The sequence below is a fragment of the Oncorhynchus kisutch genome, linkage group LG19 (assembly GCF_002021735.2).
Source record: "Oncorhynchus kisutch isolate 150728-3 linkage group LG19, Okis_V2, whole genome shotgun sequence".
NCBI classification, from domain to species: domain Eukaryota; kingdom Metazoa; phylum Chordata; class Actinopteri; order Salmoniformes; family Salmonidae; genus Oncorhynchus; species Oncorhynchus kisutch.
In genome coordinates this window covers 45,940,951-45,956,344 of record NC_034192.2, presented here as the reverse complement: position 1 = coordinate 45,956,344, position 15,394 = coordinate 45,940,951, and the positions used below count along the sequence as shown (strand labels likewise).

The 15,394-nt window shown below is 46.3% G+C and overlaps 1 protein-coding gene across 6 annotated transcripts in view; it reads left to right on the top strand.

Moving 5' to 3' along the window:
* diaph2 (diaphanous-related formin 2) overlaps positions 1–15,394 on the top strand; it is a 717,979-nt gene that overhangs the window by 584,528 nt on the left and 118,057 nt on the right. For all 6 annotated transcript variants that reach the window (XM_031797927.1, XM_031797925.1, XM_031797929.1 and 3 more), the window contains one exon: positions 11,460–11,624. In XM_031797927.1, the coding sequence (XP_031653787.1) occupies positions 11,460–11,624 (165 nt within the window). The remainder of the gene's footprint in view (positions 1–11,459; positions 11,625–15,394) is intronic.

Below are 15,394 nucleotides of genomic sequence, written 5' to 3'. Positions count from 1 at the left end.
AGTTAATTAGTCTATTTGGAAGTTTTTCTTGGTAAACCATTCTCACTGACAGGACACCCTATGTCGGATTATTCACTCTCAAGTTCCAATTCATTTGAGAGAGAGAGATAGATGGATAGAGAGATATAGGTTGAGAGAGAGAAGGAGGAGAGAAAGCCACACACACAAAGATAGATACTTATGGAGATAGAGGTGCAGAGAGGGAAAGAGTGGCAGAGATTGGCTCAGGGTCGCCCGGGTTTGGCCGGGGTAGGCCGTCATTGTAAATAAGAATTTGTTCTTAACTGACTTGCCTAGTTAAATAAAGAGACAAAGAAAGAGATGAGAAGACAAGACATCGATATGAATGAGAATGAGGAAGAAATAGTTTGTCTATAGTATGTTGTTGATCCCATCCAAATTGTTGTGTTAATTACTTTGGACAACGTCCAGCAATTTTCAAAGAGTTTCGCGCCGTTGTGGCATTTCATTTGGTACAATTATAATTACTTTCACTGTGTGAAATGAACCCGACTTTTGTTCTTTTCATGGGCACAACAAACCATTTTTCCTACAATCAAATTGATTTTTTGATAGTTGGAGAAGTATTCTGGTTATTGTCTAGAATTATACGTTCAGACAGTTTAGAATAGGCAGACCTTCTGAGTCTGCTCTCTCCAGGTTTTTCGTGTTGTTGTTTTTGCAACTGTGCTGGTGCTTCATCTTTGGCACGATTAATGTAGGCACGATTAATGTAGGCAGGGTTAATGTAAAGCACTTTTTGACAAATGTTTTTAGAAAAAGAGCCAGCATAGAGTATACAGTGCATTCGGAATGTATTCAGACCCCTTGACTTTTTCCACATTTTGTTACATTACAGCCTTATATTCTAAAATGGATTAAAAACATTTTTTTTTTAAATCCTCATCAATCTACACACAATGTTTCCAAATGTGTTAAAAAACAACTGAAATATCACATTTACATAAGTATTCAGACCCTTTACTCAATACTTAGTTGAAACATCTTTAGCAGCGATTTTAGCCTCAAGTCTTTATTTTATTTTATATTGAATATTTAAAACTTACAATCTACTTGCAGCTCTGGATGGGCCACTCAAGGACATTCAGAGCCTTGTCCCGAAGACACTCCTGCATTGTCTTGGTTATGTGCTTAGGGTCATTCTCCTGTTGGAAGGTGAACCTTCTCCCCAGTCTGAGGTCCTGAGCGCTCTGGAGCAGGTTTTCATCAAGGATCTCTCTGTACTTTGCTCTGTTAATCTTTCCCTTGACCCTGACTAGTCTCCCAGTCCTTGCTGCTGAAAAACATCCTCACTGCATGATACTGCCTCCACCATGTTTCACCATAGCGATTGTGCCAAGTTTCCTCCAGACGTGATGCTAGGCATCCAGGCCAAAGATTTCAATCTTGGTTTCATCAGACCAGAGAATCTTGTTTTCCATGATCTTATATAGACAGGTGCGTGCCTTTCCAAATCATGTCCAGTCAATTGAATTTACCACAGGTGGACTCAAATCAAGTTGTATAAACATTTCAAGGACGATCGATGGAAACAGGATGCACTTGAACTCAATTTCGAGTCTCATAGCAAAGTGTATGAAAAATAAGGTATTTATGTTATTTATATTTAATATATTTGCTCAATTTCTTCAAACCTGTTTTCGCTTTGTCATTATGAGGTATTGTGTGTAGATTGATGTGGGGGGAAAATAATTGAATACATTTTAGAGTAAGCCTGTAACATAACAAAATGTGGATTAAGGTAAGGTGTGTGAATACTTTCTGAATGCCCTGTATATATTTAAAAAATGACTGTCACATATATTTCTTACCTACCACATTCTTGATACAGTTCTGTGCTGCTAGAGTCCGGCAGGCGACTGTCAGAACATTGGGTTCACAAAGTTTTCAAAATGAGGAACAATTCTGGGATTCAATCTGTATCTGACCTCTTCTTTTCACTTTTAATCTACTGGTCTGCCGTTATGAACTTCTCAGACCTGAACTCTGCGCTTATGAAACAGATGTGTCCTCATTACTGTGTGTACTGTTTAATCAGTCACATTTTATCTGTGTATTTACCATTGGCCAAGGATATATTCAACATCACTAAGCCACGATTAAGGCCTCATTTTTAGCACACGGCAAAGTGACATAAAAATCGGATCCAAGTCAGACTTACCGTAGCCTGAAAATAAAGTGCTCAATCTCTGTCTCGTCGTAAACCATAAAAAAAATGAAAACACAAATTTTCCCGGGAAAAACAATGTAAAAATAGATTTTCACAACGGCCACCGACAAGGACAGCAATAAATTACCTTCTTTGTTTACCTGTGTGCATGCGAGAGTTATTCAAATGACGTGCGTCGCTCTCGACGGCGAGGTGGTAAAAAGCCCTCTTAATAAATCTCCTGTAACCCAGTTCCATTAATGTTTATTTAATGTTTTTTCATGTGTCTGTTGGACCCTGGTACTCTGGAGGCCCTGCACTAAGCCTAAGCTTTTCCTACCCAGGCTCTCAGGCTTCTTTATCCTCTCTGTCCCTCTTTCCACTGCCAGGGGCCCTGTGAACCAAATTACAAGTAGACTGGACACAGCCCATCCGGCTGAGCAGCAGAGTGATATAAAAGCAGGGTGACAGAGAGTGATGGAGAGAGGGAGGGGGAGAGTGTGAGTTGCACTATAAACCATGTTCCCACATTTCAGGACATGTCCCTTGGACAGCAACATTAGGTTGAGCCAGGTATGGCCGTGGTGGCGCCGGTGCCAGCTAGTACCAGCCTGTTGTATTGTGTTGTGTGCAGTTCAGAATGGGAGGCCGCACGTTACCTAGCGCAGACTGGCAGCCCCCTGTGACGGGCCGTGGTAGAGACCACAGAGGCTGTCACAGGGTATTAACGCCTGGGCCAACTCATGGGATGTGACCTGGTAGTGCTGAGGTGGAGGGAGGAGGAGTGAGGGAGAGGCGAGACGGGACTGACACAGAGAGGTTAGCTGGCTGAGAGTGGAGGGACGTTGAGCTCAAACTGGCTTAGAATGGAAGGATGGTGGGCTCAGAACGGCTAAGAATTGAGGTATGGTGGGCTCAGACCGACTGAGAGTGGAGGGATGGTGGGCTCAGACCGACAGAGTGGAGGGATGGTGGGCTCAGACCGACAGAGTGGAGGGATGGTGGGCTCAGAGTGACTGAGAGTGGAGGGATGGTAGGCTCAGACTGACTGAATGGGAGGGATGGTGGACTCAGACTGACTGAGAGCGGAGGCATGGTGGGCTCAGACTGACTGAGAGCGGGGGATGGTGGGCTCAGTCTGACTGAGGATGGAGGGATGGTGGGCTCAGTCTGACTGAGAATGGAGGGATGGTGGGCTCAGGCTGACTGAGAATGGAGGGATGGTGGGCTCAGACTGACTGAGAATGGAGGGATGGTGGGCTCAGTCTGACTGGAAATGGAGGGATGGTGGGCTCAGTCTGACTGGAAATGCAGGGATGGTGGGCTCAGTCTGACTGAGAATAGAGGGATGGTGGGCTCAGACTGACTGAGAATGGAGGGATGGTGTGCTCAGACTGACTGAGTATGGAGGGATGGTGGGCTCAGTCTGACTGAGAATGGAGGGATGGTGGGCTCAGACTGACTGAGAATGGAGGGATGGTGGGCTCAGACTGACTGAGAATGGAGGGATGGTGGGCTCAGTCTGACTGGAAATGGAGGGATGGTGGGCTCAGTCTGACTGAGAATGGAGGGATGGTGGGCTCAGACTGACTGAGAATGGAGGGATGGTGTGCTCAGACTGACTGAGTATGGAGGGATGGTGGGCTCAGTCTGACTGAGAATGGAGGGATGGTGGGCTCAGACTGACTGAGAATGGAGGGATGGTGGGCTCAGTCTGACTGAAAATGGAGGGATGGTGGGCTCAGACTGACTGAGAGTGGAGAGATGGTGGGCTCAGTCTGACAGAGTGGAGGGATGGTGGGCTCAGACTGACTGAGAATGGAGGGATGGTGGGCTAATATTACTATTCTGAGTACTGGATAGTCTAATAGCCAGTCCATATATCCATACATTTATCCATACTACATCCCTTTTAACAGCCCTCTCCAACTCCCTAACAATGTGTCTTGCATGTAAGGTACAGTGCGGAGGAAATGCAGCCCTTCCTTTCCTCCTTTGAGGACAGCTGGTGGAGAGAAAGAGAACGAGAGGGAGAGAGGAGGGAGGGAGAGGAGAGAGGAGGGAGGGAGAGAGAGGAGAGGAGTCTGATAAACAGGCAGAGAGCCAGAGGAGACTGACAAACAGGCAGAGAGCCAGAGGAGACTGACAAACAGGCAGAGAGCCAGGGGAGACTGACAAACAGGCAGAGAGCCAGGGGAGACTGACAAACAGGCAGAGAGCCAGAGGAGACTGACAAACAGGCAGAGAGCCAGAGGAGACTGACAAACAGGCAGAGAGCCAGAGGAGGCTGACAAACAGGCAGAGAGCCAGAGGAGACTGACAAACAGGCAGAGAGCTATATGAGATGACAAACAGGCAGAGAGCCAGAGGAGACTGACAAACAGGCAGAGAGCCAGAGGAGATGACAAACAGGCAAAGAACCAGAGGAGATGACAAACAGGCAGAGAGCCAGAGGAGACTTACAAACAGGCAGAGAGCCAGAGGAGACTGACAAACAGGCAGAGAGCCAGGGGAGACTGACAAACAGGCAGAGAGCCAGAGGAGACTGACAAACAGGCAGAGAGCCAGAGGAGACTGACAAACAGGCAGAGAGCCAGAGGAGACTGACAAACAGGCAGAGAGCCAGAGGAGACTGACAAACAGGCAGAGAGCCAGAGGAGATGACAAACAGGTGAGAGCCAGAGGAGACTGACAAACAGGCAGAGAGCCAGAGAAGATGACAAACAGGTGAGAGCGACAAACAGGCAAAGAGCCAGGGGAGACTGACAAACAGGCAGAGAGCCAGAGGAGACTGACAAACAGGCAGAGAGCCAGAGGAGACTGACAAACAGGCAGAGAGCCAGAGGAGACTGACAAACAGGCAGAGAGCCAGAGGAGACTGACAAACAGGTGAGCACCAGAGGAGATGACAAACAGGCAAAGAACCAGAGGAGACTGACAAACAGGCAGAGAGCCAGAGGAGACTGACAAACAGGCAGAGAGCCAGAGGAGACTGGCAAACAGGCAGAGAGCCAGAGGAGACTGACAAACAGGCAGAGAGCCAGAGGAGATGACAAACAGGCAAAGAACCAGAGGAGACTGACAAACAGGCAGAGAGCCAGAGGAGACTGACAAACAGGCAGAGAGCTAGAGGAGACTGACAAAACAGGCAAAGAGCCAGAGGAGATGACAATCAGGCAGAAAGCCAGATTTGATGACAAACTGGTGAGAGCCAGAGGAGACTTACAATCAGGCAAGAAGCCAGAGGAGACTGACAATCAGGCAGAAAGCCAGAGGAGATGACAAACAGGTGAGAGCCAGAGGAGACTGACAAACAGGCAGAGAGCCAGAGAAGATGACAAACAGGTGAGAGCGACAAACAGGCAAAGAGCCAGGGGAGACTGACAAACAGGCAGAGAGCCAGAGGAGACTAACAAACAGGCAGAGAGCCAGAGGAGACTGACAAACAGGCAGAGATCCAGAGGAGATGACAAACAGGCAGAGAGCCAGAGGAGACTGACAAACAGGCAGAGAGCCAGAGGAGACTAACAAACAGGCAGAGAGCCAGAGGAGACTGACAAACAGGCAGAGAGCCAGAGGAGACTGACAAACAGGCAGAGAGCCAGAGGAGATGACAAACAGGTGAGAGCCAGAGGAGACTGACAAACAGGCAGAGAGCCAGAGAAGATGACAAACAGGTGAGAGCGACAAACAGGCAAAGAGCCAGGGGAGACTGACAAACAGGCAGAGAGCCAGAGGAGACTGACAAACAGGCAGAGAGCCAGAGGAGACTGACAAACAGGCAGAGAGCCAGAGGAGACTGACAAACAGGCAGAGAGCCAGAGGAGACTGACAAACAGGCAGAGAGCTATATGAGATGACAAACAGGCAGAGAGCCAGAGGAGACTGACAAACAGGCAGAGAGCCAGAGGAGATGACAAACAGGCAAAGAACCAGATGAGATGACAAACAGGTGAGAGCCATAGGAGACTGACAAACAGGCAAGGAGCCAGAGGAGACTGACAATCAGGCAGAAAGCCAGAGGAGATGACAAACAGGTGAGAGCCAGAGGAGACTGACAAACTGGCAGAGAGCCAGGGGAGACTGACAAACAGGCAGAGAGCCAGAGGAGACTGACAAACAGGCAGAGAGCCAGAGGAGACTGACAAACAGGCAGAGAGCCAGAGGAGACTGACAAACAGGCAGAGAGCCAGAGGAGACTGACAAACTGGCAGAGAGCCAGAGGAGATGACAAACAGGTGAGAGCCATAGGAGATGACAAACAGGCAGAGAGCCAGAGGAGATGACAAACAGGCAAAGAACCAGATGAGATGACAAACAGGTGAGAGCCATAGGAGACTGACAAACAGGCAAGGAGCCAGAGGAGACTGACAATCAGGCAGAAAGCCAGAGGAGATGACAAACAGGTGAGAGCCAGAGGAGACTGACAAACAGGCAGAGAGCCAGAGAAGATGACAAACAGGTGAGAGCGACAAACAGGCAAAGAGCCAGGGGAGACTGACAAACAGGCAGAGAGCCAGAGGAGACTGACAAACAGGCAGAGAGCCAGAGGAGACTGACAAACAGGCAGAGAGCCAGAGGAGACTGACAAACAGGCAGAGAGCCAGAGGAGATGACAAACAGGTGAGAGCCAGAGGAGACTGACAAACAGGCAGAGAGCCAGAGAAGATGACAAACAGGTGAGAGCGACAAACAGGCAAAGAGCCAGGGGAGACTGACAAACAGGCAGAGAGCCAGAGGAGACTGACAAACAGGCAGAGAGCCAGAGGAGACTGACAAACAGGCAGAGAGCCAGAGGAGACTGACAAACAGGCAGAGAGCCAGAGGAGACTGACAAACAGGTGAGCACCAGAGGAGATGACAAACAGGCAAAGAACCAGAGGAGACTGACAAACAGGCAGAGAGCCAGAGGAGACTGACAAACAGGCAGAGAGCCAGAGGAGACTGGCAAACAGGCAGAGAGCCAGAGGAGACTGACAAACAGGCAGAGAGCCAGAGGAGACTGACAAACAGGCAGAGAGCCAGAGGAGATGACAAACAGGCAAAGAACCAGAGGAGACTGACAAACAGGCAGAGAGCCAGAGGAGACTGACAAACAGGCAGAGAGCTAGAGGAGACTGACAAAACAGGCAAAGAGCCAGAGGAGATGACAATCAGGCAGAAAGCCAGATTTGATGACAAACTGGTGAGAGCCAGAGGAGACTTACAATCAGGCAAGAAGCCAGAGGAGATGACAAACAGGCAAAGAACCAGATGAGATGACAAACAGGTGAGAGCCATAGGAGACTGACAAACAGGCAAGGAGCCAGAGGAGACTGACAATCAGGCAGAAAGCCAGAGGAGATGACAAACAGGTGAGAGCCAGAGGAGACTGACAAACAGGCAGAGAGCCAGAGAAGATGACAAACAGGTGAGAGCGACAAACAGGCAAAGAGCCAGGGGAGACTGACAAACAGGCAGAGAGCCAGAGGAGACTGACAAACAGGCAGAGAGCCAGAGGAGACTGACAAACAGGCAGAGAGCCAGAGGAGACTGACAAACAGGCAGAGAGCTATATGAGATGACAAACAGGCAGAGAGCCAGGGGAGACTGACAAACAGGCAGAGAGCCAGAGGAGACTGACAAACAGGCAGAGAGCCAGAAGAGACTGACAAACAGGCAGAGAGCCAGAGGAGACTGACAAACAGGCAGAGAGCTATATGAGATGACAAACAGGCAGAGAGCCAGAGGAGATGACAAACAGGCAGAGAACCAGAGGAGATGACAAACAGGCAGAGAGCCAGATGAGATGACAAACAGGCAGAGAGCCAGAGGAGACTTACAAACAGGCAGAGAGCCAGAGGAGACTGACAAACAGGCAGAGAGCCAGGGGAGACTGACAAACAGGCAGAGAGCCAGAGGAGACTGGCAAACAGGCAGAGAGCCAGAGGAGACTGGCAAACAGGCAGAGAGCCAGAGGAGACTGGCAAACAGGCAGAGAGCCAGAGGAGATGACAAACAGGTGAGAGCCATAGGAGATGACAAACAGGCAGAGAGCCATAGGAGATGACAAACAGGCAGAGAGCCATAGGAGATGACAAACAGGCAGAGAGCCAGAGGAGACTAACAAACAGGCAGAGAACCAGTTGAGGCTGTCATACTTTACCCTGAGCCCCTTCTTTCTCTTTCCGCTCAGATCATTTCGTGGTCCAGGTGAGTTTCTGAGTATGGGACGACATGGAGGAGGGAGAGAGGAAAGAAAGACAAAGATTTGTTGTGTGTGTTTGTTTCTTTGAAATGGAGAGAATGGGGAAATAGCAAGGAAGCAAGAAAATGAGAAAGAGAAAGAAAAAAGCAGGACAATGGAAGATAAAGAGAGAAAGAAAGAGTAGAGGAGACTAACAGAGAGCCTGTATCACAACATGAGGAGTCTGCCAGAGAGAGACTATATCACAACATGAGGAGTCTGCCAGAGAGAGACGGTGTCAGAACATGAGGCGTCTGCCAGAGAGAGACTATATCACACCATGAGGAGTCTGCCAGAGAGAGCCTGTATCAGAACATGAGGAGACTACCAGAGAGAGAGACTATATCACAACATGAGGAGACTGCCAAAGAGAGACTGTATCAGAACATGAGGAGACTGCCAGAGAGGGACTATATCACAACATGAGGAGACTGCCAGAGAGAGACTGTATCAGAACATGAGGAGACTGCCACAGAGAGACTATATCACAACATGAGGAGTCTGCCAGAGAGAGACTGTATCGGATATTGAGAGATGCAGTTTGAGAATGCTGCATACTGGCACTGCTGTAGGACAGTCTGTTGTCAGATACTGTCAATATGACATGGCTTTAATGTGGAAATAACAAGAGCTGAAGCCCACTGAGCCTCACATCAGTCCCCAGCGGGAGACCGACAGACAAAGGGACAGAGAGACAGCTGGGCAGACAGACAGCATCCCTTCACTGCTCTGATCCAGCTCTCCTGGTGTACGGAGGCTCAGTTATTCATGCTAAACAGCAAACGGCACAGAATGCATGCTCCACCACAGCACAGCCAAGTAAGCAGCACAAGCACAGCTACCTGAGCTTTGACTTACCTCCTTGCATCATCCATTCAACACTTCTCATCCCCACTACTTACTTACTTCAGCCCTTAGTCCATTGACGACTCCTCTCCATCACACTGTTCTCTACTCTCACTCTTTTATCAAAATATATTATAATAAGTTTGTAATAATAGTATTGTCCTGTATTTTGTAACCAAGCTTGCGTACCCTGGATTGTATAAGCAATATTAGGTTGAATATTAAGCTTGAATCATATGACAAAGTGAGTGGGAGTATTGGTGTGAAACACTCAAACCTGGCATAATTTGTGGATTTTATGAAATATTTGGCCTCATTATCCAGTGACACTAAAAGTGCTGCTGACAGCTGCTTAATGGGAGTGAAATATTCACAAACATTGGTTAAGCAGGACCATAGTGTGGATGAACAGGACCTTATTGTTGTTAAGATGGACTGTAATGTGGTTTAGAAGGACTTTAATATGGGCGAGAGGTAGAACCACTGTATAACTTTGTGGAAAGTTGGTGCCTTTGAGAGATTGGATGTGTGGAAACAAGGTTTGATGTAAACACCCTTCCATCCAAGTCCTTAGGTCTTTAAAGGGAGCTGATGGGAGAGGAAGAAAGAGAGAGAGAAAAATATGGATAAGAAGAAAGAGAGGAACACAGAGAGAGAGACAAATGGTGAGTGACAGACAGAGAGAGAGAAAGGGAGAGTAAGCGAGATAGACAGTGTGACAGAAAGAGAGAAGGGGAGGAAGAGAGCTATAAAGACATCTATCAGCTAGATAAATCTAGCATCACCAGGCTTGTGTGGGCTGTAGTGCTGGTCACTGCCAGTGCTGCTGTTGAGGTCTGGTTAACACTGACCCGCTGAGAGCTAATCCAGCTTGTCTGGCCTCCTGCCGGCCCTGCTTTCATCCTCGCTCAGCTGGACCCAACATCGGCCAGGACACAGATGTAGCAAGGCCGCAGATCGGTCATCACAACCCCATAGGATCCCCCAAAAGAACCCCTGATAGACCACATACACACCAGCCCATCCATAGATCCACAGCCCAGCCCATAGGCCTATAGACAGCCTTGGACAGCTTAGACAGACATGGACAGATGCAGAAATGCATAGATCGGAAGATACACGTAGATAGATTAATGTGATGTATGTGATTGACAGAACAGTGGGGGTGTTTGATGCTGTGTTGTCCAATTAGCCTCAGTGTAATTGTGTGTTGCTGACAGTGACCTGAACATTGAGGCTGAGGCGAGTAGGGTTGAAAACTACCGCGGTGTGTGTCCTCTCACACTGCTTTGTGTATCTGCTTGAATGTGTGTGGCTTTCCATGCTTGCTGTGAGTTGTTTTACACAGTGTGTTCAATAGAGGTGTGCTTTTCACCTCATCACACACACTGTCACACTGTGTGTGGGTCCGTCTGTGTTTGTGGCAGAACAACCAGAGTCTATGACCAGTGTCTGGGCTCCATGTGGTCCTCTGGGATAATACTGCATGGACAGCAGCTGTCAATAGCCATTCACCAAGTAGAAAGTGCTTTATCTGCTCAGTAAATTACATAGTGCGGCGTGGGCCGCGGTTCAAGACAAACTGACCCCGCTCTTGTTGGGAGAAACAATAGAACAATGACTGCAATCAGCTATTCCAACAGCCATCTGTGTCGCAGCTGACTACAAAATACATTTCCATTACTCCCGGGCTGTGCGCTATTAGCCCACTGTGCCAATGACTCCAAAGTGAGTTGGAGAGGTTATTGAAACACACACATTAGTTTCTCTGACCTCTCCCTTTCTGAAAAGAGATGGCTTTTTCAGCATTTTTGGTTTGCGTTCTCCGTGTGGGTGGGTGTGTTTACAAACAAGTGAATGAAAGGAGGTGGTGGTTTGATAACTAGCTCAATGATGACTGTCTATTGTTGTGTAACATCACACAGCATGGTGACAAAGTGTTACAGTATGTAGTATCATTTTTGTGTTGTCGCACCAGTACCAGACGTGGGTTCAAATACTTGAAAAATATTTTCAAATACTTTGAGCGTTTGCCTGGAGTGCCAGATGGGTGCGGTTTACAGTTGTGGGACTTTTTAATTGGTTTATTGAGCAAGGCAAGCCCAAACAGACACAGATAAAGTATTTCAATCTATTTTTAAGGTATTTGAAACCCAGGTCTGACCAGTACCATTGATCAAACAAAATGTTTATTTCCTTGACTATACCTTCCCTCACGGCTTCTCAAAACATTCACGGGAGCAATATGAGAAGCTGTCCACCATGCACAAGAACATGCAGAAGTTATACGAGAGCCTGGGCAGCTACTACGCCTTCGACCCCCACGTCCTCTGCGTCGAGGACTTCTTCGGTGACCTGGCCTCCTTCCGTACCCTCTTCGTGGTGAGTACAGCAAATATAGAGTACACCAGGCTTTCCCAAACTTTTTTGGCCTGCGACCCCATTTTGATATCAAAACATTTTTGCAACCCCAACGTATACAAAAAAGTGATGTTCACTTTTTTAAATTGGTGTAATGACAGTGTATTACAAATCAGTCTGACAGTACTTTTGACAGTATATCAATCTGAAAGAAGTATGGGTTGAAGTGACTGAAATTCATCAGGAGAAGATATTGGGAAGTTCATCAGGCTGTAATTTTGTATGATCGTCTTTCTGAAAGTCTGATTTAGTGCCTGGTCTTGTCCACTCTGTTCTAATGAGTCCTGCGTGGCTTGTGGACATTGTAGAAGGATACAGAAGACACATACATGTTCCTGAGAGTCTTATATTTCAGTGATGGGGGTCATAATATGTCGTAGCTTAATCCATTTGAAAGATAGCTTCTTCAAATGTGTCTCTATCTTACCTGATTGGTTATGAAACACACACACACACACTTGGAACCAGGGCTCTACTAAAGTGTCACCAAATATTTTGCTATGTGACCTGTTTTTTTTTATCTTGGGAGCACCATCCAACAAATGAAATCACCCAGATAATAATTGTTGGAATGATTAGTCTTCGCTGTACAATTGTTCCAAAGAGCCCTAGACAAAATGGTCTCAGTCTAGAAAACTTCTTATTCATGTCATTATTGGAAGGTTAGCACAGTGCACAAACAAGGCGGAGAGAGTTGGCAGCTCACGATGGGACCTCTGGGCACCGGGGCTATGGTGCATACATTTTTCACCTCTCAAAATGCAGTCCTACTGCTAATAAATGTAACAAAGCACGCTAGTTTGGCTAGATAGATAGCTACTGTAATGAGTAGCTAGATGCAGTTATGTCGATTACAGAAACTGTGAAAAGCTGGTGGACATGGAAATGCGCCATTCTCCTGATTGAAGGTCTGGGCGCTGCTTGTAATAGACTTGCGCTCCCTTTGGCTCTGACTTTTCAGCTACACAGCCAACTTTCAACTACTACGACAGTCATTTCAATAAATCAATAACTAGCAATAAGTAGTTCAAATAGAGGTAGCTAACCTTTGGCTGGCTGTCATGTTCTAGTAAATTAGTTTATGATTAATTTTTACCCAACAAAGTAGGTAGGTTATAGCCACCAATTTAGCTCCCAACAGTGCATGCATCCATTGCATGATCTATGTTGTAAATGTGACACGCAAGCCATTGATCATATAGGCCTATGTGGATGCTCAAGAAATGTGTTTTCATTTCTAGTGTCGGATAACTATACAAAAAGGCAGGTCCATCTTAATTCTGGTATTAGGCAATGGGCGATTGATTTCATCAAAAATATTCATCCTTTCCCAGGTTATTTCTATGGCCTCTGCTATAGTAATATGCTGGCTCCCCTACTAACGTCAAAGTCCATTGTTTCCAATGGCGTGTATTCATGGAGGCCTCTGCTATAGCAATATGCTGGCTCCCCTACTAACTTCAAAGTCCATTGTTTCCAATGGCGTGTATTCATGGAGGCCTCTGCTATAGCAATATGCTGGCTCCCCTACTAACTTCAAAGTCCATTGTTTCCAATGGCGTGTATTCATGGAGGCCTCTGCTATAGTAATATGCTGGCTCCCCTATTAACGTCAAATTCCATTGTTTCCAATGGCGTGTATTCATGGAGGCCAAGGGAAGCCAGGCTTCCCCAAAAAATGTACCAAGATAAAAAGAAGGAAAAAAATGAATAATTTCTTTCGTCTTTGTCTTTCATCATTTTCCTTAAATCCGCGAGAGGCTGAATGTATCTCACAGCAGAAAGTATCTGAGCAACCTAAACAGCGCCCTGCACAGTGTCTCTGTATGAGTAGGCATTCTATCTGATGTTGTCTGGTCCAAAAGAGTATGACATTGTTGCCACCCATAGCATTGAATGCAAGGAAAGCCAGCAAGAATTTGGCCTCCCTTGATTAAAAAAAGTATAAAATAATAGCCAATCAGCGTTGAGCTAAACTGAGTGAGCTCAAATATAAATGGTCCTGGTACACCCCAAAAAAGTATATGACAGTTTGGATTTGTTGTCACTCCCATCAAATCGCATGGAGAGCAGACGTCATTGACAGAAACAACTTGAATTGTTGCATCTCGTTGATGTTGTCCTCCAGTGGCTAGCTAGCTTTGCGACTTGCGGTAACTCTCCGTGGTTCTAAATCAATCGTTGTTTAGTGATTCAAAAATGATCTTGCTTGACCATGCTGTAGGTCATGTAACCAATGTCCCATGTAATTATTTCCGTCACTGAGCAAATTTCAGGTCTGCTGAGCGAAAACTTGAACATTTTCTGTGCAACTTCCAGCAGCAGCAAGTAGGCCACTGTGGCTATTTGATCAGAATGTAGGCCTAACAGAGTGTCTAACATTGAAAAAAATATGGAGAAAATGCATTCCATAACATTTGAACATGGAAATAGTTATTCTATTGTTCTGCCTACAGTAGCAACCAATGTGTGGTGTTCAATGTACTGTAGGCCTACATTCCATAATATTTCAAATAAAAAAAACATGCAGGGCTTGACATGAACCTGTTTAACCACTTGTCCTTCAGACAAGAAGGTGACTGAAAATGTTGTTGTGATGTTTGATGCAAGCAACCACATTACAAAATAAAATGCATTATTTTTCTGACTGCTTAGCTTATTCAAGCCTGTCTCAAAATACAACACTGCCCCTTTAAGACAAAAAAAAAGCTCTTTACCTGACTCTCTTTTCAAAGAAAATGTACATGTTTTGTACTCTTGTGGGAAGCAATCACTCCCCTATTGCTAACAACAAATTATCTATAACTGGGCTAAAAAAATCCCTAACTAGCAAAGGATATGAACAAAATGTGCACAGGTAGCTACATACAGCTCTCGCTTTGATCTCAAAACAAGGCCATCTACTCACGACTGTAACACAGTCCAGTTCAAAGTAAATCCATATATGGCAATGGTCTTTTTGCATATACAGTGCATTCGGAAAGTATTCAGACCCCTCAACCTTTTCCACATTTTGTTACGTTACAGCCTTATTCTAAAATGGATTTTTTTGCAAATGTATACAAAAAATACAAACTGAAATATCACTTTTACATAAGTATTCAAACCCTGTTGAAGCAACATTGGCAGCGTTCACAGCCTTGAGACTTCTTGGGTAAGACACTACAAACTTGGCACATCTGTATTTGGGGAGTTTCTCCCATTTTTCTCTGCAGATCCTCTCAAGCTCTGTCAGGTTGGATCATTATAGATCATTATAGAGAGGGTTGTATTAAGAGAGAGAGAGGATCATTATGGAGAGGGTAGTGCACTCTGGAGCAGGTTGTCATCAAGGATCTCTCTGTACTTTGCTTCGTTCATCTTTCCCTCAATCCTAACTAGTCTCCCAGTACCTGTCGCTGAAAAACATCCCCACAGCATGATGCTGCCACCACCATGCTTCACTGTAGGGATGGTGCCAGGTTCCCTCCAGACGTGACGCTTGGCATTCAGGCCAAAGAGTTCAATCTTGGTTTCATCAGACCAGATAATTTTGTTTATTATGGTCAGAGAGTCCGTAGGTGCCTTTTGACAAACTCCAAGCTGGCAGTTATGTGCCTTTTACCGAGGAGTGGCTTTTGTCTGGCCACTCTACCATAAAGGCCTGATTCGTGGAGTGCTGCAGAGATGGTTGTCTTTCTGGAAGGTTGCCCATCTCCACAGAAGAACTCTGGAGCTCTGTCAGAGTGACC